This window comes from Hyperolius riggenbachi, chromosome 2, assembly GCF_040937935.1.
Source record: "Hyperolius riggenbachi isolate aHypRig1 chromosome 2, aHypRig1.pri, whole genome shotgun sequence".
NCBI classification, from domain to species: Eukaryota; Metazoa; Chordata; class Amphibia; order Anura; family Hyperoliidae; genus Hyperolius; species Hyperolius riggenbachi.
Window position 1 is genome coordinate 321812689 of NC_090647.1, and position 26047 is coordinate 321838735.

General features: G+C 42.3%; 1 protein-coding gene across 1 annotated transcript in view; it reads right to left on the reverse strand.

The window, feature by feature from the left end:
• CRYBG2 (crystallin beta-gamma domain containing 2) overlaps positions 1-26047 on the reverse strand; it is a 138632-nt gene that overhangs the window by 92569 nt on the left and 20016 nt on the right. Inside the window, exon 2 of the mRNA XM_068269229.1 lies at positions 72-7971. Within this exon, the coding sequence (XP_068125330.1) occupies positions 72-7971 (7900 nt within the window). The remainder of the gene's footprint in view (positions 1-71; positions 7972-26047) is intronic.

The following is a 26047-nucleotide window of genomic DNA, read 5'->3' on the forward strand; positions in this document are numbered from 1 at the left end:
GCGTGTAGTTTTTAACTTTACAATAAAGCATAGGTCCACATTAAAGATCATAATATTGTAACACAGCTCACCCAGACATCCGGCAAGACCTTACAAGGTGACGATATTGGTGGCTCTATCGTTGATGGTTGTTCAGTAGATTCTGAATCGGGTACATCATCGCTTTGTGGTGGGGATGAGTTCTGATCATCTTCTGCTTGCTGCGGTTCTGCATCAGTGCTTATGGAGTCACTTGTGTCAGTAATTGTTTCATCGGTAGATGTCACGTCCTGGGAAGCTGTCTCTGTTTCTTCTGTTGTCTCCTTTTCTTCTTCTTTTTGAGGCTTCATATAGCTGCTGAGCAGAATGCTGCTTTCAAGGCGAGAGAAAGATTTACCTTCTGTTGGTTCTGCTTTTTTATCTAGTCTTTCAGAAAGCAAGAGAGACCCAATGATAGAGCTCTGTCGGTGGCTGAAATTTTGTGATAAGAAGGTTTTGTAGTTCTCACTCCTAGAACTCTCATCCCCTGAATAATGTTTTCTCATCATTTCCAAGGGAGATGACCTTGTAATGGTCTTCTCAGTGACTCTTTCCCATGCATATTTTTTAGAGATTTCTTCCGATTTTTCCGATTGTTCCGGAACATTCGCTTCCTGAACTGAATCATTTTTATTAGGAACAGTTTTCATTTCTAATACTTCCTCTTCTTCTTGCAAACACCATTTCAATTTGGACTTATTACTTTTTGGTGACGTTTGATCCTCTTTTATTGGGGGCAAAGTGGAATTCCAAAATGGTGGTGCTGAATGAGGCTGGCGACGTGGTTTATGGTATTTCAAAAACTCAGGGGTCTCCAGCTCTCTCACTTTATTTACCCACAGCTCCATAGTGTCTGGAGATTCCATGTCATCTGCAGACGGTGCCGTTTTATTCCTTATGGTAGTATTATTGCTGCCTTTTGAGGCATAAGGTTGCCAATTGTCACTTACTTCACTTACTAGTTTATACTTTTCCAGATCTAGAAATGGTAAAGTTGGGCATGATAAAGCATCTCTCTTTTCCACTTCTTGCAAGTCTGAAACTTCTCCATAATTTTTCTCTAAGGACAACACAGGTCCTGGGGAACTAAATGTTTCTGTATAAAGTGCATGTCCCTTCTCAGGAATTGGGGTTTTTGATCCGAGTAAGCCTAAATTGCTTTGTCCTTTAGTATTATCTGTGGTTTCCACAATTATCTCATCATGTACACTTCCTGCAGGATGAAGTTTTGTAGGAACATCAGTGTTATTTTCAAATTGTGGTTCTAAAACAGTTGTAGTAGCTTTAGCTTGGAGTGAGTTACTGTTATCATTGTCATATGATTGTTCTTTTACAGAGGCTATGTTATCTGTAGATGTTACTATTTCAGAATCAGTTTTTTTGTCTTTATATATGATTTGGTCAGTGTCATCTGTTGTTGGTGTTCTTATAGCTACTTCAGAATTGACAGCATCTTTCTGAGCATGAATTGCTTGTTTAAAATGATTTTCTGTTACAGCCTTTTCTGTAGCTTGAGTTATATCCCTTGACAACTCTTTGAACTCGCCATATGTGGAATCAATTTTTATAATGTCTTGAAGCTGAGCTGTTATATCAAAAGTCTTGTCTCTGTGATAATTTTCCTGACCAGATTCTGTTGCCATTTTCTTTAAAATGTCAGCATGCATTGAATCTTTGGATTTATCCACATTCAGATTTCCTTGTTGAATTATTGTTGAATTAATGTTATCATTGTCATATGATTGTTCTTTTACAGAGGCTATGTTGTCTGTAGGTGTTGCTATTACAGAATCTGTTTGTTTGTCTTTATATATGATTATTTGGTCAGTGTCATCTACTTTTGGTGTCCTTATAGCTACTGCAGAATTTACAGCATCTTTCTGATTATGAATTGCCTGTTTAAATTGATTTTCAGCTAAAGCCTTTTCTGTAGATTGAATATTAGTATCCCTTGACAATTCTTTGAACTCGCCATACATTGAATCCATTGAATTCATTTTTATAATATCTTGAAGCTGAGCTGTTATATCAAAAGTCTTGTCTCTCTGATCATTTTCCTTACCAAATTCTGTTGTCTTTTCCTTTAAAATCTCAAAATGTGTTGAATCTTTGGATTTATCCACAGTCAGATTTCTTTGTTCATGCATAGGATGGACCACTGCAGATGTGCCATTATCACAGTCTGGTTCTGACTTCTCACTTGTAAGGTTTACTCCGATATCTGCCTTTTCTGTAGATTGAATATTAGTATCCATTGACAATGCTTTGAACTTGCCATACGTGGAATCAATTTTTATAATATCTTGAAGCTGAGCTGTCATATCAAAATTCTTGTCTCTCTGATCATTTTCCTGACCAGATTCAGTTGTCTTTTCCTTTAAAATCTCAAAATGTGTTGAATCTTTGGATTTATCCACAGTCAGATTTCTTTGTTCATGCATAGGATGGACCACTGCAGATGTGCCATTATCACAGTCTGGTTCTGACTTCTCACTTGTAAGGTTTACTCCGATATCTGCCTTTTCTGTAGATTGAATATTAGTATCCCTCGACAATTCGTTGAACCCGCCATACGTGGAATCAATTTTTATAATATCTTGAAGCTGAGCTGTTATATCAAAATTCTTGTCTCTCTGATCATTTTCCTGACCAGATTCAGTTGTCTTTTCCTTTAAAATCTCAAAATGCGTTGAATCTTTGGATTTATCCACAGTCAGATTTATTTGTTCATGCATAGAATGGTCCACTGCAGATGTCTCATTAGCACAGTCTGGTTCTGACTTCTCACTTGTAAGGTTTACTCCGATATCTGCCTTTTCTGTAGATTGAATATTAGTATCCCTTGACAATTCTTTGAACTCGCCATACGTGGAATCAATTTTTATAGTATCTTGAAGCTGAGCTGTTATATCAAAATTCTTGTCTCTCTGATCATTTTCCTGACCAGATTCAGTTGTCTTTTCCTTTAAAATCTCAAAATGCGTTGAATCTTTGGATTTATCCACAGTCAGATTTATTTGTTCATGCATAGAATGGTCCACTGCAGATGTCTCATTAGCACAGTCTGGTTCTGACTTCTCACTTGTTAGGTTTACTCCGATATCATTTTTTTCAAGGGTCATTCCATCTGCCTGGTCCATGGGCTGCGGAGCTCTTTTATCTATATCTTGGTCAAAGATCTCTTCTGTAGCAACATCTTGAAATATTGTATTGACAGAAGCAACAGATTGTAAGTTATCAGTTTTCTGACCTTCATGCCCAGAAGCTTGGTTTTGGTTAATCCACCATGGCTTTTCAAGATGACTTGTATTCTCAGGTATATGATTAATCGGTACATCCTTTGTATCCTTAATAGCTTTAGTACTTTCTGTTAAGATACCCCTTATATGACTGAGATTGTATTTGTCTTCTGCTTCATTCACAATAACATCTACTGTACATTGTATGTTGGATGTGTCTTCTGGGAATACTGTAAAACTAGAACCTCTGACTTCTGCTTCCAACCCTGGCTTTTCAAGACAACTTTCATCCAACTGGCAAGGCATTTGTACAGCTTTAGAGTCCTCCATGATATTACTACAATCCATCATTCTTTCCTCTGAAAGCCCGAAAGCCTCTAAATCTAAACTTGTGGGGTCTATTGTAAATTGTACTTTGGATGTGACTTGTGGGAATGCAGTAAAACTGTAATGTTGGCCTTTTGTCTGCATGTTTGGCTTTTCAAGAAAACTTTCAGCCAGATAGACCTGATATGGTGTGTGTACAGCCTTGGTATCTTCAGTAGTCATGTAACTAGTTTTTACACTACTGCTTGTAGTTCTGAGAACCTCTAAATCTACACTGCCATTCACAGGGAAATCTACTGTACCCTGTGCTTTGAATGTGCCTTCATGTGGGAAAACTGTAATTCTAGGATCTTGACCTTGCTTTTCATTCACTGTGGAATCTACTTTGCAGTTGTCTTTCAATGGATCTTCTTGTGGGAAAACTGTAAAACTGAATTTCTGGCTTTCTACCAACAACCCTGGCTTTTCAAGACGATTGCTGATATCCAAATGGCCCCGATTAATCATATTTTCAACCTCAGTTTCAACATTAGTTTTAGTATGTTCTGTTTCATTTGCCTTTGCAAGCCTGAAATCTTCTACACTTGAAATGTTATTCACAGATGAATCTACTGTACTTTTTACTGGTGGTGTGTCTTCTTGTAGGGAAACTGTAATTTCAGAATCTAGTCCTCTTACTTGCCACTCTGGCTTTTCAACATAACTGTCATCCAAATGGCCTTGATTTACCATACCTACATCCTTGTTGTCTTCACTGATTGTATTACTTTCTAATGATTTTTTATCTATATGTTTAATGGCCTCTACAGCTATACTTTCATTCAAAATGGAATCTGCTGAACATTGTTCTTTGGATGCGTCTTCTTGTGATAAAACTGTCAAATTGGAATCTTGCACTTTTGCATCCAACCCCGATTTATCAAGACAACTGTCATCTAAATGACACTGATTCATATATTCAACTAAAGACTCCTCACTTGCCTTAGTACATTCTGTTATATCACCCCTTGTAAGTCTGAAATCTTCTACATATACAGTGTTATTTACAGTGGAATCTCCTGCATTTTCTAGTTTTGGTGGGTCTTCCCATGAGAAACCTGTAAAACTGGAATCTGGGCCATGTGGCTCTCGCTCTGGTTTTTCAAGATAGCTGTCATGGAAACTGCCCTGACTAATCATGTCTACAGATCCACTGTCCTTACTGGCCTTAGTAAGTTCTGTAAAGGTTCTTCCTAAGAGCTGCAGGTCTTCTATTGCTGTACTTTTGTTCACAAGGAAATCTACTTTAGATGTGTTTTCTTGTGGGAAACTTGTAAAAATATAATTTTGGCCTTTTGCTTCCCACTCTGGTTTCTCAAGACAACTGTTATCCAAATGGTGATTATTCATAACTTCAGTGTCAGTCTCATCACTGGTCTTTTCACTTTCTTTGACGTTCTTCCTTTCAAGCTTGTAATCATCTACATGTCCACTTTCATTCATAATAGTATCAACTCTTTTTTCATCCTGGTATTCTTCTATCAGTTTATTAACTGGCTGTTCAAAGACGTCTGGTGTTGAATCTGCTACGAAAGTTGTAGGTTGACCACTATGGTCCTTAATATCTATAAATGTCCCACTCGTTTCATTTTTACTTTCAGTTATGTGTTCTAACACTGTATACCCTTGAGAATTTTCAAACACAAGTTCAATAACCTTTACTGTTGGTTCCTTATTTGTATCCACGTTGATATCAGCATTTCCATCTAGGCTCATTGGCTTTTCAACAAATACATCAGGCTTAGTAAACTTCTGATATGTAGTTTCTCTGGATAAGAAAGAGTCAGAGCTTTTACTTTGATCACCCATGTTTTGAACATTAGCTGAAGAAGGACTGCCAACAGACTCTTCCCTTATGCTGATAGATTCCTGTTTATAGGGATCTAAGAGTGAATGTGTCTGTCCATCAGAATCTTTTCCAACACTATCCTTCACATCTACAATTTTTATAATTACGCCTTTAGCTGGAGTTTGATTAACATCTTTTGATTGCTCATCTGTGATCTTTTTAACTGGCAAGTCAACTACATTTTCTTTTATGTAATCTCTTATAACAGGAACCACTGAATTTTGATCTTGGTACACCAAATTTTCACAACATAAAGGATATATTGCTGTAACTTCTTCCTGCCCAGTATAAGTATTTATATTAGCAGTTGATGTTGTTACATTTTCATTCTGGCCTCTAGTAACGCTAGTTGTTGTCTCATAGGTGACATTTTCAATGGGCAGTCCACTTATATTTTCTATTGGTCTAACTACTTTTGCCACAGATTTTGTAGCATATTGATCTTGACCTATCCAGTGTCCCACATTGTTGACTGCCTTACTAAGATGCTTACTTAAATGTCTAACAGAATCTTTCTTTGCTACCTCTGACATAGTCTGGTTCTTCTTATGTAAATTTCTGTTTTCCTGATTTGTAGTCTGAACTTTGGTGTCTCTTATTGATGGTTGGCTTGTAAAGGTCATGAAGGTCTCTTTGATGGGTGCATTTTGATAAGTCTTTGTAATATTTTCCCCCTGTTTGTTCTTGTCTATGCTTGGCTCTGCTTGGAACCCCATAGTTAAATCTTGATTTGTTTTACGAGTACTTTCTGCTTGATCCTCTACAGGGTGATCAATACTGGTTTGACTTATTACAACTGAAGCTGTATCATCATAAGATGTAGATAAAACTCTGTTTTGTGCAGCAAACTCATGCTTGGGTTTTGTTTCCTTATCCTGGAATTTCACAGGAACCTCTTTGTTTGTGCTTTGATTCAGACGTTTTTGGCTGATATTTGATGATTTAGAGGTTTTAATTTCAGTTTTGATCTCGACTTTATTTGCCTGCCCAGCATCGGGTTCAACATTGTATACTTTTTTCTGAATAATTATTGCCGAAAATCTTTTTTTAACTGCATTGGGACTTGCCAGTTTCTCATCTGCTATATTATTAACCTGAGCCTCTGCTGTGCCAGCATCCATAGTAGCTTCTGCCTTATAACTTACATTTTTGTTGCAGCTGTCATGTGACCCCCTCAGTTTTTCTCCTTGATAGGAGCTTTCTTTTGGGAACACACTGATATCACTTTTATAAGGGGTCCTTACGGGGATAGTTTCATTGCTGAGCTTAGTTTGACTTTTATTGAAAGCTGTAGCTTCTTCTACCAGTTTTTCTTCATTTGCTGATGGTAATATGGCTGACTTTGATTTTATGTTTTGTTGTATTCCAGAAACAGAATGTTGGCTTTTTTGGTCAGTTGTTTGCCCCGAATCTTCATGTGCTTTATACTCTGCTTGGATCTCATTTTTTAATAAGGCAGAACTCTCAGAACTATGCTTGTGTAGTGTCTTTTCTGTACTGATAGCAGAGCTAGAATCATTCACCACACCCAAAGGGAATCTTGTCTGGAGATTTGTTTTGTGCTCTGTTTCTGGTTTAATTTTATTATCAGTCTTGCTTATCTCTCTTGGTGAACTGATGATTCTATTTTGCTCAGTCTGCCCGCCTTTTTGTTGTAACCTGGATTCTGTAACATAATTGGAAAAGAAGCCACCTGTAAAGAAGACATTTCCTGGGGAATTAGGCATTGGAGAAGGGACCCTTTGGTTTCCCAACCTATAAACTTTATCTGCTTTCCAACCTTTTGGTGAACCTAGGGAAGGTGAAAAACTACTTCTAACTTTTGGAGGGGGAGGTGTTGGTGTCCTAGGATGAATCTGTAAATCACGTAGAACTGGCTTGGATTGTTTTTGAAAGCTTTCCTTGACTTTATGCGAACTATGATTTGACTTAGTCTCTGCAAAGCCTTTATTGTGACTATCTTTAATTTCTAAAAAGTCATCCTCGCTACTGTCTGTATAGCTTTCAATTACTACACATGGGTGTAGGTTTCCGGAGGTGTCAATGACGGACTTAGTTGAATGTTTGGTTTTTGTCTCTAAAGTTTCTTTTCTTATAGGTTTAAAAACTTTTGAGTATACTGGTCCATGAACTTCAGGACTGGACAGCTCCTGACGTGACTGATAATAACTGTCTATTGGAGATCCAGCTTGCTTGGATTGCACAGGTGCCGCATGATGACTAATTTCCTCCTTTGAGCTAATATCTTCAAAAGTTTTTCGAAGGTTTTTGACATGCCCAAGATAGTGCTGTGGGGTTACATGGCTATTTGACATTTTCCTGCCTTCTGCAGACACATTTGATGCCTCATAAGATCTTTGTATTTCAGGCACCCTTTTTGAAATCTTTACTTTATTATGTTTTTCCATTTTAGAGGAATCAAGTCTGCAATATTCAGCCACCTGTTCAGAGCGAAGGAATGATAAGGGGTGCTCCTCATCCATTTCCAAGCTGAGGGATCTAGAAACAAGAAAGTAATGTTAGCGAAATGTTATCCTCATAGATAATATTGTCATATTAGTGATTAACATTAACGTATAATACAAGGCACAAATGCTTTTTAGTCTAGTGTGGTCTCATAGTAAAAGTATAGATAGTTATTTTCAGATTAACACCTAGTTGGTCCTGACCATACAGATTCAAGTTTGGAGAACTAGCACTGGACAAATGCAACGTTTGTGGTGCTCATTTAGTGAGGAAACATGTAATACACTGGGCTCTGCAACAGTCAATCAGCAGGCAGTGCTGAGCAGTACCATGAAATCTTATGTGGGAAGAAACATGTCTCCCCACATGGTCCCTGGCCACCATCTATGTGGTGATAGGTACCCCACTGGATGCCTGTGTGTGGGAAGAGATCATTTTTGTACTAATCTTTTTACTAAGGAGAGTTTTTTTTTAACTGCATTTAGACTGGTGTTCCCCAACCCTGTCCTCAAGGCCCACCAACACTGTATGTTTTGTGGAAATCCACAGAAGTAGTTAATTAGCTATACTGAGACACTAATTACCCCACCTGTGATTGTGTGTGGTTTTCTGCAAAACATGTACTGTTGATGGGCCTTGAGGACAGGGTTGAGGAACTCTGATTTATGGTGGCCATACATGGTTAAATTTTTCATCCAATCTTACCATTTCTATGTAATATAAGGGAACTGCCTAAATTATCATTTCAGTATATTCACTCAATTTACCCTTATACTACATAGAAATGATAAGATTGTATGAAAAAATTGTACCATGTATGGCCACCATTAGACTATTACATGAGGCAGTATTAAAATGTATACATACACATACATAAAATAAATACTTATAGATATATTTTTCAGTGTTTCTTTTCACTATGTAATTGCTGTCTGGGGCTTATTGAGCTGCATTTACAGATTACAGCAGGCAGGGCCAAGCAGGGACTGTTGTAGAATTTGATAGCTTTTTATAGCTTTTCCAACATCCCTGTCACAATATCATTACTTTATTTTCTTGGGCATATTCTACAGTATTCATACCATCTCATATTAGATAGGGTGAAACTGCTGCCAATTGTAACACAAGTCTACAAACACTGTTTGATTGCTGTTAAAACAAACCGCTTGAGAGCTTATTCAATTATATTTCCACTGATCTTCTAATTGTTTTACTACATTGTTTCCTGTTACAAAGTGGCTGATTTACAAAAGCCTTTTCATGTGAGAGAAATTGGCAGTGATTCCTGGTCAGTTTGTGGATTCACTAAAACAACTGGTATGCAAGCGTGCCAACAAACAGGCAGGCACGCTACCTCTACTGCCAGTTTAGGAATTCATCATAGATTTCCAGACTCTCGCTCCACAGCCATATGCACCAGACATGGACTGCAATGTCCATAGGCAAATAGTTGGCTATACTGCTTTTTAAACATGGATTTTGTCATGGAAAAGGTTCATAAAAGCTGCCCTTTCCTAGTGAAAATGTGATGTCGGAAAAATGTGTTTAGCACAGCTGGATGGGTGGTGACTGGCAGGCACATCCAACTGTCCACAGGCACCTGATCTTTATCAAAACATACCAGGTTTGCATCTCAGATGCCTTCCACACCCCCTACCACACCAGCAATGTATATAATTGGGGGTAACTGATGTTATGTGTAAACAGTTATTTAAAGGATACCCGAGGTGACATGTGACATGGTGAGATAGACATGTGTATGTACAGTGCCTAGCACACAAATAACGAGGCTGTGTTCCTTTTTTTTTCTTTCTCTGCCTGAAAGAGTTAAATATCAGGTATGTAAGTGGCTGACTCAGTCCTGACTCAGACAGGAATTGACTACAGTGTGACCCTCACTGATAAGAAATTCCAACTTTAAAACATGTTCCTAGCAGAAAATGGGTTCTGAGAGCAGGAAAGAGATAAAAAGGTTTAATAGTTCATAGATTTTAGCTCTGGTAAACATCAATGAATGTGTCATTGAGCAAAAACAATAAAACAGTTTAAACTTAAAAAGTAGATTTAAACAAAATAAAACTATGGAATGTCTTAAAAAGTCATTTTTAGGAGAAGGAAGATAAATACAATTTTTCGCCTTGGGTGTCCTTTAAAATGTATATATTTAAAGAAAAATGATGTACTGCAAAAATACGGTGTCACTGTGAAGAGTTCCATAAGTGTCCCTGAGTAATTCAATAAAAACATGTGCAAGATTACAGACACCCCCTCCCCACTTAAAGTTGTAATTTCAAAGATTTCTGTCAAAGTTGCATCAAATGGGATCTTTCTACGCATATTGACACTTTTTTTAAACATCAATGTGTTCCCCACAGATGTAAAGGGCTTCTTATGCCACATTGGTCATTTACTACTGTAGTGCTCCTCTAGAGGCTGAGCATAGCATTACAATTTTTCCTCAGTTACTCATATGTTTTGGGTTCTTCGGCCAAACAGCTATCAATTCAAACTCAACATGGTCATGTTTAATCAACACCACTCAGTGGTATAACTTCAAATAGGCCATTGAAGGTTTAGGAATTATAAAATCGCCTGGTCAGTAGCCACTGAAATTCCGGGCGGCAATAGAATACTATCTCTGGCACCCCCAATTACATTTAAAATCCTGCCGTGCCTGGATAGTGTTCTGGTTAAGGGCGCTGCCTCTGACACAGGAGAACTGGGTTCAAATCTCGGCTGTTCCTGTTCAGTAAGCCAGCAACTATTCAGTAGTAGACCTTAGGCAAGACTCCCTAACTCTGATACTGCCTATACAGCGCGTCCTAGTGGCTGCAGCTCTGGCACTTTGAGTCCACCAGAAGAAAAGTGCAATATAAATGTTGTGCCCAGGTCAGGCGCTACACGGCTGTGAGCTTGCAATGAAATGACCTATCTTGCACTGGTGGTCACACAGCCATATTTTCCAAATGGTATATTAAGCTGTCAAAGTCTTATTTGTCAAGAAAAAAAAAGGATTGCATTGTTTGATTGATTGTTGCATTGGGCATCCCAATTAGTAAGCCTTTAGATGGCAAATTTGAATCTGTGCCTGTAGTAATGCTTTAACAGATAAAGCTTGTGTGTTTAGATTGTCCTTGCTATCAGTGCCGATGTTTCACATGCTTTCATTTTTATAAGATTTTATACTTATTAGCACCAGCATACTGAGATGTTTGAAAATAGTTATAGTGATTGTCTATGACCCGAACCTGAAAATGTTAAGATGTTGAGGTTTTCTGTAGCTACAAGTCAGAGCAAGTCAGCTAACAGAAACCTGTTTGGTTTTGTCGCAAATGAAAGTACAGTAGGCTTCTGTTTTGAATACACATCAGGAATGTGACTTGGGGAGAAGTGTGTGAAACATTCAAAGCAATCCATTTATAGGAAGGTGAAAATGAAAAGAGGGATAAAGAATATAATAAAAACATTGCAGCTTCACTGAGGTAACAAGAAGGGATCTGAAAAGAATGGGATACTGAATAGAATATTTGAAACTGAATATTTAAATAAGGAAAGTCTTGAGCTAATTTGCATTTCCTAACTATTCTAAGTGATTCAGAGGCAATATTCATCTCTGAGTCTATAGCATTTGTACTCATCCACTTATTGCCAGCCTGTGATCAGTTAAATCTGACCTTGCCTCAAAGGCAATGCAATGAGCTTCCACATGTTGTCCAGTCAAAAAAATTATATTTATTTGAGTGCACTAAAATTAGTAAAGTAGTATAAAACTTGTTGGTAAGGGGTACAGCAGATCTTGCCCAGTTCACTGCTGTGAAACATAAATCCAAGCATTTGGCAGCACTGGACTCTTGTATATGTCAACTGTGACAGCTGACCTATACAAGACAGGGCATCACACAACCGGTCACAATAAAAGTCTACAGTCAGAGGTCACATGGATGTGGGTGGAGTCTGCACTCTGGGAAATCTGGAGCTTCCACCTTTCACAGTCTAGGCATTTGGTTGGTTGCTGAAGGATCTAAAGGACAGTAGGACACCACTACCAATTCACTATATGTGAGCTAGGGAGCAAGTCACACAATTTAGGGGTTTGCAAATAGTTCTGATGCAGTAATGAGTACAGGGGCATAACTACAGGGGAGCAGTCCCTGCAACCACAAGGGGGCCCAGAGCTGTAAGGGGGCCCCAACTACTACTTCACTCCATCCGATATAGGGGACCATCCTTCAGATCAGGTGTTTATGTGGCTATATTTGTTATGGGTGTGAAGATCATGATTGCCATACTTGTTATGATCCTTGCAAGATTGGCCCCCAAGCTGTGAGGGTCACCAGGGGTAGGCAAAGGAAGGGGCGTGAACATTGAGGGGCCCCAGCAACATTTTGCTGTGGTCCTCATGATTTGTAGTTACGCCCCTGAATGAGTCATAGATTTTTTTTCTTTGTTTGTTTATTTTTCAATTTTTCCTATTGCTCACGAAACAAATACCCTGGAGTCTTCCCCATATGATACCAAAGGAACATACTACACAGGAAGGCTAGTGTATAAAAGGAGGATTCCATGTCATTCAGGGTTAAAAGTCCGCACTATGGTAGATAAGTGACCCCACTGTAACAGGAATACTGTTTTATACTGTATATTTTATGCTGAAATGTATGATCCTACGGGGGTTACATTTTACTAAGAAAGCCTGTTTGCATGAGTTAAAAATCAGCACAAATGAACTCATCATCAGATAACAGCAGCGGCCCGGGTGAATAGGCCAGAGTGGATTTTTGACTGTTCGCGTATCATACTTGCCACATCATCGTTACTCTTTGAACTGACTTATTAAATATTTCTGCAGCACTACGTCTGCAGCCTTTACTCACATTCCACAGTGAGCACTTCCTGAGCTGAACTCAGATTTGTTTTATGTATCACAAAAATGTATAAAATAAACCAAGAACCCCTCTGAGCTTTCTTCTTCTTTCAGTATTATTCTGTTGTCTTGTTTGCCCGTACAATGTTTCTAATCATGTTGTCAAGATTTGGGGGGATTATTTTTGATTGATAAACAGCGAACCGCTTACTTGGTTGAATAACTGGAATATTATTCAGTAATTTTCTCTCCGAGTTTCTGTTTTCAGCAAAGCATAAATAAATAAACCACATCTGTATAGTACTTTTCTCCTGTCGGACTCAAAGCGCTTGAGAGGCAGCCACTAGGGACATGCTCAGTAGGCAGTAGCAATGTGGTTGCCTGGATAGTGTACTGGTTAAGGGCTCTGCCTCTGACATGGGAGACCAGGGTTTGAATCCTTGCTAGGGTCAGTACCTATTCAGTGAGTAGTTCAAGGCAAGACTCCCTAACACTGCAGGGTGGCCTGTTGAGCGCTTTGAGTTAGACAGGAGTAAAGCGCTATATAAATGTTCGCATTATTATTATTAATGTTAGGGATTCTTGCCGTATGACCCCTTACTGAATAGGATACTGGCTTACTGAACAGGAAGAGCTGAGATTCGAACACTGGCATATTATGTCAGAGGCGGAGCCCTTAACCAGTACACTATAGAGCCACTCCTGTAAACCATGTGACAATGATGTGTTGCTGAAATAAGCACTGAAAAGCGTAAGTGTGCTCACGGATTTACTGACATAAAGAGTTACCAGACTACAGGCACAAATCTAGAATAGATTAATAGTAGTACCTTGGATGTTTCCTTCCATTGAAAGACATCCACAGTTATAATGACTAGCTAATTCCTGGCAGAGTTGATCCAGGGATTTGTATCTGACTGCCAGGATTTCAGGAGTAATTCTTCCCCTATGAGGCTAATTGGCTAAAGACGTGTAGTAGCTGGTGTAATGGTTAAGGGCTCTGGCTCTGACACAGGAGACCTGAGTTCGAATCTCGGCTCTGCCTGTTCAGTAAGCCAGCACCTATTCAGTAGGAGACCTTGGGCAACTTTCCCTTATACTGTTACTGCCTATAGAACGCGTCCTAGTGGCTGCAGCTCTGGCGCTTTGAGTCCGCCAGGAGAAAAGTGCAATATAAATGTTCTGTGTTTGTTAGTTGTTGTTTGTGTAAGGTTTCTTTGGCCTCCTCTGGATCAACTGAGATTTGCGAGGATACATACAGGATCTTCTCAAAAAATTTGCATATTGTGATAAAGTTCATTATTTTCTGTAATGTACTGATAAACATTAGACTTTCATATATTTTAGATTCAAATACACACAACTGAAGTAGTTCAATCCTTTTATTGTTTTAATATTGATGATTTTGGCATACAGCTCATGAAAACCCAAATTTCCTATCTCCAAAAATTAGCATATTTCATCCGACCAATAAAAGAAAAGTGTTTTTAAAACAAAAAAAGTCAACCTTCAAATAATTATGTTCAGTTATGCACTCAATACTTGGTCGGGAATCCTTTTGCAGAAATGACTGCTTCAATGCGGCGTGGCATGGAGGCAATCAGCCTGTGGCACTGCTCAGGTGTTATGGAGGCCCAGGATGCTTTGATTGCGGCCTTAAGCTCATCCAGAGTGTTGGGTCTTGCATCTCTCAACTTTCTCTTCACAATATCCCACAGATTCTATATGGGGTTCAGGTCAGGAGAGTTGGCAGGCCAATTGAGCACAGTAATACCATGGTCAGTAAACCATTTTCCAGTAGTTTTGGCACTGTGAGCAGGTGCCAGGTCGTGCTGAAAAAATGAAATCTTCATCTCCATAAAGCTTTTCAGCAGATGGAAGCATGAACCCACTTTTGAACCAGAAACAGCGGCAGAAGCACCTGACCTGGGCTACAGAGAAGCAGCACTGGACTGTTGCTCAGTGGTACAAAGTACTTTTTTCGGATGAAAGCAACTTTTACGTGTCATTCGGAAATCAAGGTGCCAGAGTCTGGAGGAAGAGTGGGGAGAGGGAAATGCCAAAATGCCTGAAGTCCAGTGTCAAGTACCCACAGTCAGTGATGGTCTGGGGTGCCATATCAGCTGCTGGTGTTGGTCCACTGTGTTTTATCAAGGGCAGGGTCAATGCAGCTAGCTATCAGGAGATTTTGGAGCACTTCATGCTTCCATCTGCTGAAAAGCTTTATGGAGATGAAGATTTCATTTTTCAGCACGATCTGGCACCTGCTCACAGTGCCAAAACCACTGGTAAATGGTTTACTGACCATGGTATTACTGTGCGCTCAATTGGCCTGCCAACTCTCCTGACCTGAACCCCATAGAGAATCTGTGGGATATTGTGAAGAGAAAGTTGAGAGACGCAAGACCCAACACTCTGGATGAGCTTGAGGCCGCTATCGAAGCATCCTGGGCCTCCATAACACCTGAGCAGTGCCACAGGCTGATTGCCTCCATGCCACGCCGCATTGAAGCAGTCATTTCTGCAAAAGGATTCCCGACCAAGTATTGAGTGCATAACTGAACATAATTATTTGAAGGTTGTCTTTTTTTGTTTTAAAAACACTTTTCTTTTATTGGTCGGATGAAATATGCTAATTTTTGGAGATAGGAAATTTGGGTTTTCATGAGCTCTATGCCAAAATCATCAATATTAAAACAATAAAAGGCTTAAACTACTTCAGTTGTGTGTATTTGAATCTAAAATATATGAAAGTCTAATGTTTATCAGTACATTACAGAAAATAATGAACTTTATCACAATATGCAAATTTTTTGGAAAAGATCCTGTGTATATATATATATATATATATATATATATATATATATATATATATATATATATATATTCCTCCTGTTTGAACGTGTAACTGTCTCTAGCCTCAGACTCTCAGACTAATTTAATAATTTGGTCCTTCCCCCCCACAGTCCACCTCAAAACCTTCGGAGACAGAGCCTTCTGTCATGCTACCCCAGCACTTTGGAACTTTGTGCTACACCCAATCAGGACATTTCCATCCCTGGAAGCATTTCAGTCCAAATTGAAAAGCCACCTGTTTAGTCTGACATTTATGAACAACACTTGACTATTTCCTCTGTAACACAATCCAGCCTGCAACTACTGCAACTATGTATTGATCTGAGACATATCTATGTCCTATGGGAGAAAAGCACTTTACACATTTTATATTGTATTGTATTATAATGTCTGTGCACATAGGGAGTGCCAGAATCCTGCCAACATGCTAATCTGAGGGGCCTTAACTAGAGATGGCCCGAACAGTTCGCCGGCAAATGGTTCCCAGCAAACTTCTTCGGAAGTTTGGTTCGCCCCCCTAATGCGCCATTAGGGTCAACTTTGACCCTCTACATCACAGTCAGCAGGCACATTGTATCAGGCTACACTCCCTCCTGGAGCCACTCCCCCCTTATAAAAGGCAGGCACCGCCGGCCATTATACTCACTTGTGTGCCTGCAGTAAATAGAGAAGGGACAGCTGCTGCTGCTACAGACTCTCAGGGAAAGATTAGTTAGGCTCTTGTAGGCTTGTTAGCTTGCTCCTTGCTGATTCTTATTGCTAAAATAGCACCCCACAACAGCTCTTTTGAGAGCTAATCTTGTTCTTGTGATGTATTTTTTTGTTTTTCTGTGTGTCCCACTCAGTGGCGGCGCCAGGGGGGTGCTTGGGGGTGCTCAAGCACCCCCTAAATTTGTCCAAGCACCCCCAAAGCACCCCCTGGCGTGAACTGACTTCAGGCGTCTAACTGAAGTGAACTGACTTCAGGCAGCCCGGAGCAGCAGGCAGGGCTACGGTAAGATGGCTGCCCGAAGCCCTGCTCTGCAGACTTGGAGTCTGCAGTGCAGGGCTTCGGGCGGCCATTTTCCCGTAGCTCTGCTCGCCGGGTAATGCAGGCTGCTGCAGGAAGGAAGAGGATTGTGGGAGCTGAGCTGTGCGCCACAAGGAGGTCGGGAGAGGAGGAGGTCGGAACAGGAGGTCTTCTGACTAGGTGAGTAAATGGGTTTTTCTTTTCTTTTTCAGGTGGTGCTGCTGATTGTGGTCAGAACTGCTGAGCATTGTGCATATTGGGGTCAGATCTGATAAGGATTGTGCATATTGGGGTCATATCTGATAACGGTTGTGCATATTGGGGTCATATCTGATAACGATTGTGCATATTGGGGTCATATCTGATAACGATTGTGCATATTGGGGTCATATCTGATAACGATTGTGCATATTGGGGTCATATCTGATAACGGTTGTGCATATTGGGGTCATATCTGATAACGATTGTGCATATTGGGGTCATATCTGATAATGATTGTGCATATTGGGGTCATATCTGATAACGATTGTGCATATTGGGGTCATATCTGATATCGATTGTGCATAGTGGGGTCATATCTGATAACGATTGTGCATATTGGGGTCATATCTGATAACGATTGTGCATATTGGGGTCATATCTGATTACGATTGTGCTTATTGGGGTCATATCTGATAACGATTGTGCATATTGGGGTCATATCTGATAACGATTGTGCATATTGGGGTCATATCTGATAACGATTGTGCATATTGGGGTCATTGAACATGTTTTTTGTTCAAATCTGCTCACATTACGTGTATTTTCTTGAGAAAACCTGCACAATTATTTGAATTTTCTGGGGAAAGGGTCACCAAAACTTGGGCCCTCTGTCTTTGCGTTGCACTTTTAAAGGGAACCCGAGGTGAGAATAATATTGAGGCTGCCATATTTATCTCCTTTTAAGTAATACCAGCTGCCTGGCTGCCGTGTTGGTCCTCTGCCTCTAATTCTTTCAACCATAGACCCTGAACAAGCATGCAGCAGGTCAGGGGTTTCTGACAATATTGTCAGAACTGACAAGATTAGCTGCATGCTTGTTTCTGGTGTAATTCAGTTCACTACTGCAGCCAATAGATCAGCAGGGCTGCCAGGCAACTAGAATTGTTTAAAAGGAAATACATATGGCAGCCACCATATCACTCTCACCCTGGGTTCACTTTAAATTACAGTTAGCCCCGCCCTCATCTGGTCATGACCACGCCCATTTTTGTAGCCACACCCATTTTTGCCGCGGCACGCAGGTCCTCAGCTCCCCCGGAAATTGGTCCAGCACCGGCATAGCACCCACTAAAAAAAATTCCTGGAGCCGCCACTGGTCCCACTGACACTTGTGTTGCATAGACAGCCTTGATAATTCATACTGTGTGTGTGCCACTGCCAGGCCCAGCACATTCAGTGACTACCTGTGTGTGTGACAGGCAGCTGCACATTGTAATGCACAGTACTGCATATACCTACCTACCTGTTGTTCACAGTGCACCCACCTACCCACGTGAGCTGAGCGCACGCAGTGTCACTGTGCCTGTCCGCTACCTGTCTGTGTGTGACAGGTACACATTGTAATACCCAGTACTGGAACCTTCTGGGAAACGTGGAAGTTTATGGATGGCTAAGTTACAAGCTGGATTGTACTCACCATGAAAGTCATGTGTAGCTGACCTTGGTTTTGGAGTTCTGCATGGGATTGGGAAGCTGATAATCCACACAAACAAAAAAAAACCTTTTCTACTCCTACAAGGACACACAATGGAATAGGATTTCTCCACCTGGATACTCATGAGGTCCACAGCTTCAAACAAGCAAACACATCAAAAAGCATGTCCATGCAACACAGCAAGCAGATTTCCTACCTTCCCAAGTCCTCTTCCCAAGGTAAGGGAATTCATCCTCCTTCCTCAAACAGCAGTAATATCCTTCAGCTGGCAATCCGTTTTTGCAGACTGTACAAATACTTGAAATGCATTCAGAGGCTGAAATTATATTGACTCCATTGCCTTTCTAAGTAAACCTTAGTAGGCCCCATGCTTCTGCATATCAATGGACTTTTCACACCTCTTGTAGCAGATTCTGAAGGCCAGCATTTGCTTTTGTATACCCCCCACTGATAAACAACAACAATCAAAGTTAGAGCTTACTTAACCCATTCCTTCACAAAGAGCAATGTTAATCTATACAGCCAGCTTCTTACTATCTCTCAGGCCATTGAGAGCTGCATCTCACATTGGAAAAAAACAAGCTAATTTGCTGGAATCTCTAGGGATTTTAAATAAAACGCACAGAGGTAAAAAAAGGCGGCCAGGCCCATAAAAAGTGCCACACTCAGTCTCAGTCCAACTTCAGGGACCCAGGCCCATTCAAAGAAAAGAACTTTCCAGCGATCTCCAGTGATGTTTACTGGAAATCAGAGGCTGAAAGTAGCAGAAGTTACCATGTCCCTAGTCAGAGATGCAGTAACACCCCAGCAGTGAACCCAGTCGCCATTGCTAAGCCCCATGCAGTCACCGCATTGCTCTGCAATGCCCGCTCTATAAACAATAAGACAGCCATTATTGCGGACCTTATTCAGACATGCGATTTTTCATGCATCACTGAAACCTGGATTGATGCCAATGCGGGCCCCACACTGGAAGCAACCATCCCATACAATTACTCAGTCCTAAGTGAGGGAAGACGAGACCGCAGAGGAGGGGGTGTAGCAATTTGTGGCAAAACAACTCTGCAGCTCAGAGCCCTGAATGTTGGCTCAACAAAGTCCTTTGAATGTATAGGTGCCCAGATCTCAGCTGGTAAAGGCTTCAAAATTTTAGTGGTTTATCGTCCCCCCGGAGATGCTGACCCATTCCTACAGGAATTCCCAGAACTTCTGGCCATGCTAACTCTGTCTTATCCGAGATGGATCATCCTTGGTGACTTCAACGTCCGGGCTGATAACACTCAATCACAAGATGCAAATGAACTAATAAATCTCATGGGTGGACTAGGCTTCACACAAGTTGTAAAATCTGCTACCCACAGAGGAGGGCATACGCTAGACTTACTGTTCCACCTCGGAATGGACATTAGTAACATAACAGTAACCCCAGTGGTGTGGTCAGACCATCACATAATACAGTTTACTATTGAACATCACCCTATCAAGCAGCTCCCTAAAGAAACAATCAAAACCCGTCCCCTGAGTAAATTAACACCGGAGAGGATAACTGCCAACCTGGATTTTACAAATCTGCTCCACAGCCAAATGGACCCAAACACTCTAGTAACCCAGTACAACACCACGATATATGAAACACTTGACAGTATTGCCCCATGGCGCACCAAATCAGCAACCAAAAAGCAGAAAGCTAATTGGTTTGACAAAACCATCATGGATCTAAAAAAGAAAGGGCGCAGACTAGAAAGACAGTGGCGTAAATCAGGGACTGAGGAGCACAAATCTAGCCTAGTTCAACACCTCAGACAATACCAACAAGCAATAACCAAGAAAAAATCAGACTTTATCTCGCACAAAATATCTACAGCCAACAACAGAGCTGCTCAACTCTTCCACACGGTGGAATCACTCTGCAATCCTTCCTGCCTAAAAGCCCCAACCACATACTCCAGGGAAAGGTGTGAAGAATTCTCTGCCTTCTTCACAAACAAGGTGTCTACCATCCGTGCCAGCATTACACCAACTACATCAATTGACCACTGGACGTTGCATATGCCTACTACCGTACCACCATGGCAAGTCTTTGACACTCTGAGTGTAGAAGATTTTGGAATTCTCATTCAAAGTCTCCGCCCCACTACCTGCGACCTGGATCCTGGCCCAACTGGATCCTTAATGCAGTGCCCAGAGCTGATCAGGCCAGCACTTCACAAAATCACTCAGTGCTCCTTGCAAAGTGGTCTTTTCCCAGAAGAACTAAAGAAAGCAATCATAAAACCCCTCCTGAAGAAACCATCACTAGATCCTGATTCTGTAACCAACTACAGACCTGTGGCGAACTTACCATTCCTATCAAAAGTTATCGAGAAAGCAGTCGCCAACCAGCTAGAAGCCAGGCTTACAGATAACAACATCTTTGATACTTTTCAGTCAGGATTCAGGAAAAGGCACAGCACTGAAACAGCATTAGTCCGAGTAATGAATGATCTACTTACTGCAAGGGACAAGGGTGATTGCTCAATTCTGATTCTTCTTGACTTGTCAGCAGCATTTGATACTGTGGATCATGAAATTCTTATCCAGCGACTGAAGAATTACTGTGGCCTAAGGGGTACTGTTCTTAGATGGTTTCAGACCTTCCTATCTGGCAGGACACAGCAAGTATGTCTGGGCACACACTACTCTAATCCAGTGCCACTTGCCTATGGAGTTCCACAGGGTTCTGTATTATCACCATTACTCTTTGCAGCCTATATGCTCCCACTGGGCAAAATAATCCAGAACTATGGCCTAGGATACCATTGTTATGCAGATGACACACAACTGTATCTGTCCTTCAAGCCTGGCACCCAAGACCCATCAGCATCCATAAATGCGTGTCTAGTGGATTTACAAAATTAGATGAACACCAGCTGGCTGAGGCTGAACTCTGACAAAACAGAGGTGTTGGTGGTAGGTGGTCCACACATGATGGATAAAGTTCAAAACGCTCACCACCTCAAACTAGCAATTGGGGGAGATACTGTACAGTATAAAGACTCTGTGCGAAACCTTGGGGTGATCCTGGATGGAAATCTAAAACTCAGACAGCAGGTATCAGCTGTCGTCAAGTCTTCCTTCTTCCATCTAAGAAATATAGCGAAAATCAAACACCTTATCCCAGCTGAAGACCTACCTGCCCTGGTTCACGCATTTGTATCCTCCCGCCTAGACTACTGCAACGCCCTGTTCATCGGATCTACAGATAAGGCTCTGCGCCCCTTACAGCTAGTACAGAATGCTGCAGCCAGACTCCTAGCCAATGCCCCCCGCAGCTCACACATCACCCCAGTACTGCAAACTCTTCACTGGTTGCCAGTAAAATGGAGAATCAATTTTAAGATCTGCCTGCTGACATTCAAGGCTCTACACCACATGGGACCCAAATACATAGCGGATCTATTGGAACTTTATGCCCCTCCACGCACCCTCCGCTCTGCCAACAAGATGAAGCTGGTTATTCCCAGGATACACTTAACATTTGGTGCTCGGGCCTTTTCCTATGCAGCCCCTACGCTATGGAACTCACTTCCACAATCAGTACGAGAGGCTCCTTCTCTGGACAGCTTTAAAAAAAGGCTAAAAACTCACCTCTTTTCCCTAGCCTTTGAGACTGCATAATGCAGGGTCACAGCGCTTTGAGTCCCCAGGGAGAAAAGCGCTATATAAATATTATTGTTATTGTTGTTATTGTTACTGCATATACCTACCTACCTGTTGTTCACAGTGCACCCACCTACCCATGTGAGCTGAGCGCACGCAGTGTCATTGTGCCTGTCCGCTACCTGTCTGTGTGTGACAGGTGCACATTGTAATACCCATCCCTGCATATAACTACTGCACCCACCTACCTATGTGAGTTGAGTGCACGCAGTGTCACTGTGCCTGTGCGCTCCCTGTCTGTGTGTGACAGGTGCACATTGTAATACCCATTACTGCATATACATATCTACCTGTTGTTCACAGTGCACCCACCTACCTACGTCAGTTGAGCGCACGCAGTGTCATTGTGCCTGTCCACTACCTGTGTTTGTGACAGGTGCACATTGTAATACCCATCACTGCATATACCTACCTGTTGTGTTCAGTGCACCCACCTCATCACTGCATATACCTACCTGTTGTGTTCAGTGCACCCACCTACCTACGTGAGTGCACGCAGTGTGATATACCACTCCGTGCATACCTGTTAACTGCACCTGTGTGACTGCACATTGTATTAGTCAAGTCAGTGAATACCTTTCATTTCATCCCCCCGATATAGACAAAACGGACAAAACAGGTAGAGGCAGAGGTAGAGTCCGACCCAGAGGAAGGCCACCCAGCAGGTCTGTGCGAGGTTGTGCTGATGTGATTTCGTGCGGCCCTGGACCAAAGTACAGTGCTCAGAAGAAGGCATGTCCCATCAACTCCCAAGATTGTCAGGACGTGGTTGACTATTTAACACAGAACACCTCATCTTCCGCAGCCACCAGCGCTACTACAAGCACCACATCCGTTGCATTTGACACTTCGCAGGAGTTAATTGGAGGGGAATAAATTGATTCACAGCCATTATTGTTACAACCAGATGAAGGCGCTAAGCAAGTTACACCACCTCATATGTCTGAGTTAGGCGGCGACACTATGGACATAACGTGTGAAGATGATGAAGTGCCTGCTGTTGGTGCAGTTTTGGAGGTGTTTGTTGATACGGATCCCACGTATGTTCCCAATAGAGGATATGAACGGTGGGACGGTTCAGAGGGGGAGTCAGAGAAGAGTAGGAGGAGACGAGTTGCTGAAAGAAGTAGGGGGAGCTTGTCGTCAGAAACAGCTGGTGGCAGTGTCCGGCGGCATGTATCGCCACCTATGTACAGCCAGCCAACATGCCCTTCAACGTCATGTTCGCCTATGCTATGATTAAGGGCGTGTAACGCCCGATACATGTCAGCATGTGGTGCTGGCTTTTAGCTTGTTATGTGTAACGATTGAATAAAGCCATATTGATTCTACCGACATCGTGCGGACTTCACTTTCTACGGTCTTGGATCTGAGGTCTTGGCAGCCTGCTTTCCTGCACTGTCGGTGAACGGAGGTGTGAGCGGAGTTCCACATTTACAGTGTATCTTCTGTCATTTTCTCTGCTCCCTCCATTGGCATCCATTCTCACATAGAGCTATCATCACCACCAGGCATGGCCCAATCTGAACAAAGAACATTACGCAGCAATGCCTCTTCATGCATACCAGGCAAGGATTCAACATCCACCAAAGTGCTTCTTACTACATCATCTAAGAAGGCAGTGTCCTCTATACATGCTGTGCAGCGCAATCTGGACATGGTCCGCAAAACAGCTGCAGCACAAACAGCAGCTCAAATAGCAGTAGGAACACAGCCTTCGGAAATTTTGACAGCGTCCACAGCTACACAGTCTACAGCTGCAGCCAGCACTACAAGTGTACCTGCTTTGTGTTCGCCGCCGGCTCCTTCCGGGATAGAGGGTCCTGGATTGGATGTGGCCCCTGCCCTCTCTGCCGTTGTGTTGCCAAGTGGGGACCTCCTTGCTGGAGGAGTGCGCTGGTCTCCAGTTGCGGAGGAGGCTCCTGTCGAGCGGACTCCCCTGACTTCCGGCGCGCATCTGATGACGTCAGAGCTGGGCGCCCGACCCAGGCTACCAGCTTCACGCAGGCTGTCTCTGGACACCTTATCCCAGGGAGGAAGCGTCCCGCTTGCCCCCCGCCGCATCTCCGGCAGGTTTTTGCCACTGACTGGCCGGCCTTCCGTACCACCATCTGCGGAAGCCCCTGACCTTCCTCTGGAGGTTCGACCACACTGTGTGCAGCTGGTGCGTGGTCTATGGGATAATCTCCAGGACAATCCCCAGGAACAGCAGGCCATAACCGATCCACCTCATGGAGTCGCCATAGCGGATCCGAAGGTTAGTGATCTGGGGACAGTGACCGGTTTATCCAACCTGTCTGCAGCTGCCTACATAGCAGCACATGCTTCCTTTGGGGATGTATATTTATCGCATACTCTCGATCCCAATCTGGGTGCCCTATGTACTACTGGCTCAACAGTGGGTGCGGCTGGGCCTGATATGCCCACACAGGGACACATCTCCTTGCAGAACTCTGGGTCCTCTGACAACCACTTGATTGCACTTGGTGACTTGGACTATGATCCTGAGCGATCCTCAAGATTTGCAGCAGTGTTTTCGAGACATTTGGGGGCCTCTTCTAATATTAATTCAGAGGCAACGCTCAAATCTGCTTTTATACAGCTTGAGGATCTCATGTTGAAGGAGACCAAGGTTTGGTGGGACCTTACCAGTCTCAAGCAATACGTAGCAGATAATATTATTCCACGTGGCTTGAGAATTAGGAAGGTCCCTACCACCATCTACTCAGATAACTTTGTTGTAGAATGGAACGCCATTTTGAGTGATTGTTCAATCAAGTTGATGAAATTGATCATTGTCTATGAGGAACAACGATTGGTTGACCTACGATTGCAGGTCTCGGAGATCAAGGGCACTCTTTCTAAGCTCGACACGTTGCAACAATATGATGATTTAAATAAAAAACTTTTGGACAACGTGTCGAGGCTGGAGTCCCTGATCACCGACACCAAACGAGTGAAGTATTTACGGGATGTAAACGATTATAAAAAGGGTGTTGTGTATGAGTGGGGTCGTTGGGAGGCCACCTTCAGGTCACCAAGATCTACCTCCCGTCGACCTAGAACTAAACCCCCCAAAAAGGTTACCTTTAGCTCACCCGAAACATCTGACTCTCAATCTGAGCTATCGGATGCTTCTGGAGCACAGGTTCATGGGGCAACGGGAGGTATAGACCCTGCTACATGTTCCAACAATCAGCTGTCAAAAAACCAGCAGCCCATCCTTTCCCTACCCGCCCAGCACAAGAGGCACAACAAATACAAATACAACAAGAAAAAAGGCCGAGGCGGACGAGGAGAGGGGGTATAAAACACAACAAGCAGAGACGGGTGACTCCAATTTCCGATTGTGCCACTCATACAGTTGTTAATCTTTCAGCCACTATTTTGTCCGCCCCAGAGATCGCATTACTCTCACGGGGGCTCTCCTTTGCCCCCACTACACATTTTGATGTGTTCTCCACACTTCTAGATGTCAACAAGTTCGTCAGGTCTGTTCTTCTGAGAAAGCATTTTATTGACGGGCAGACTGCGGATGAAGTGGAGTACGATTTATCAGATGGTGGAGGTATGGCCTTGCCTGATATAAGAAATTTCGGGGACACTAAATCTCTCTTGTCTTTAGAGCAATTGCTCTCAGAGACGGTCCCCTTGGTTTCTGAAAATGACGTTAGGCCTGTCTCTATCCGCAATCCAGCCTTCTATCCAACGACTGCCCGCAGTCCCCCCGTTGATGCTTTCCAGGAGGTCATAGAGAGAGAACTACTTGAACTAGCTTCTGCTAAGGCCCCAGGCCTCCGCAGCAACCTCCCTCCGGCTGAAAAGCAGGCCCTCTCCTCCCTTAAAGACAATATACGCATTGTAATCAGGAATGCGGATAAGGGAGGAGCAGTGGTCGTCCTGGATACAGAGGTTTATCGTATGGAGGCACTGAGGCAGCTCCGGGACTTGGCCACCTATTCTCCTTTGAGATGTGACCCTACAG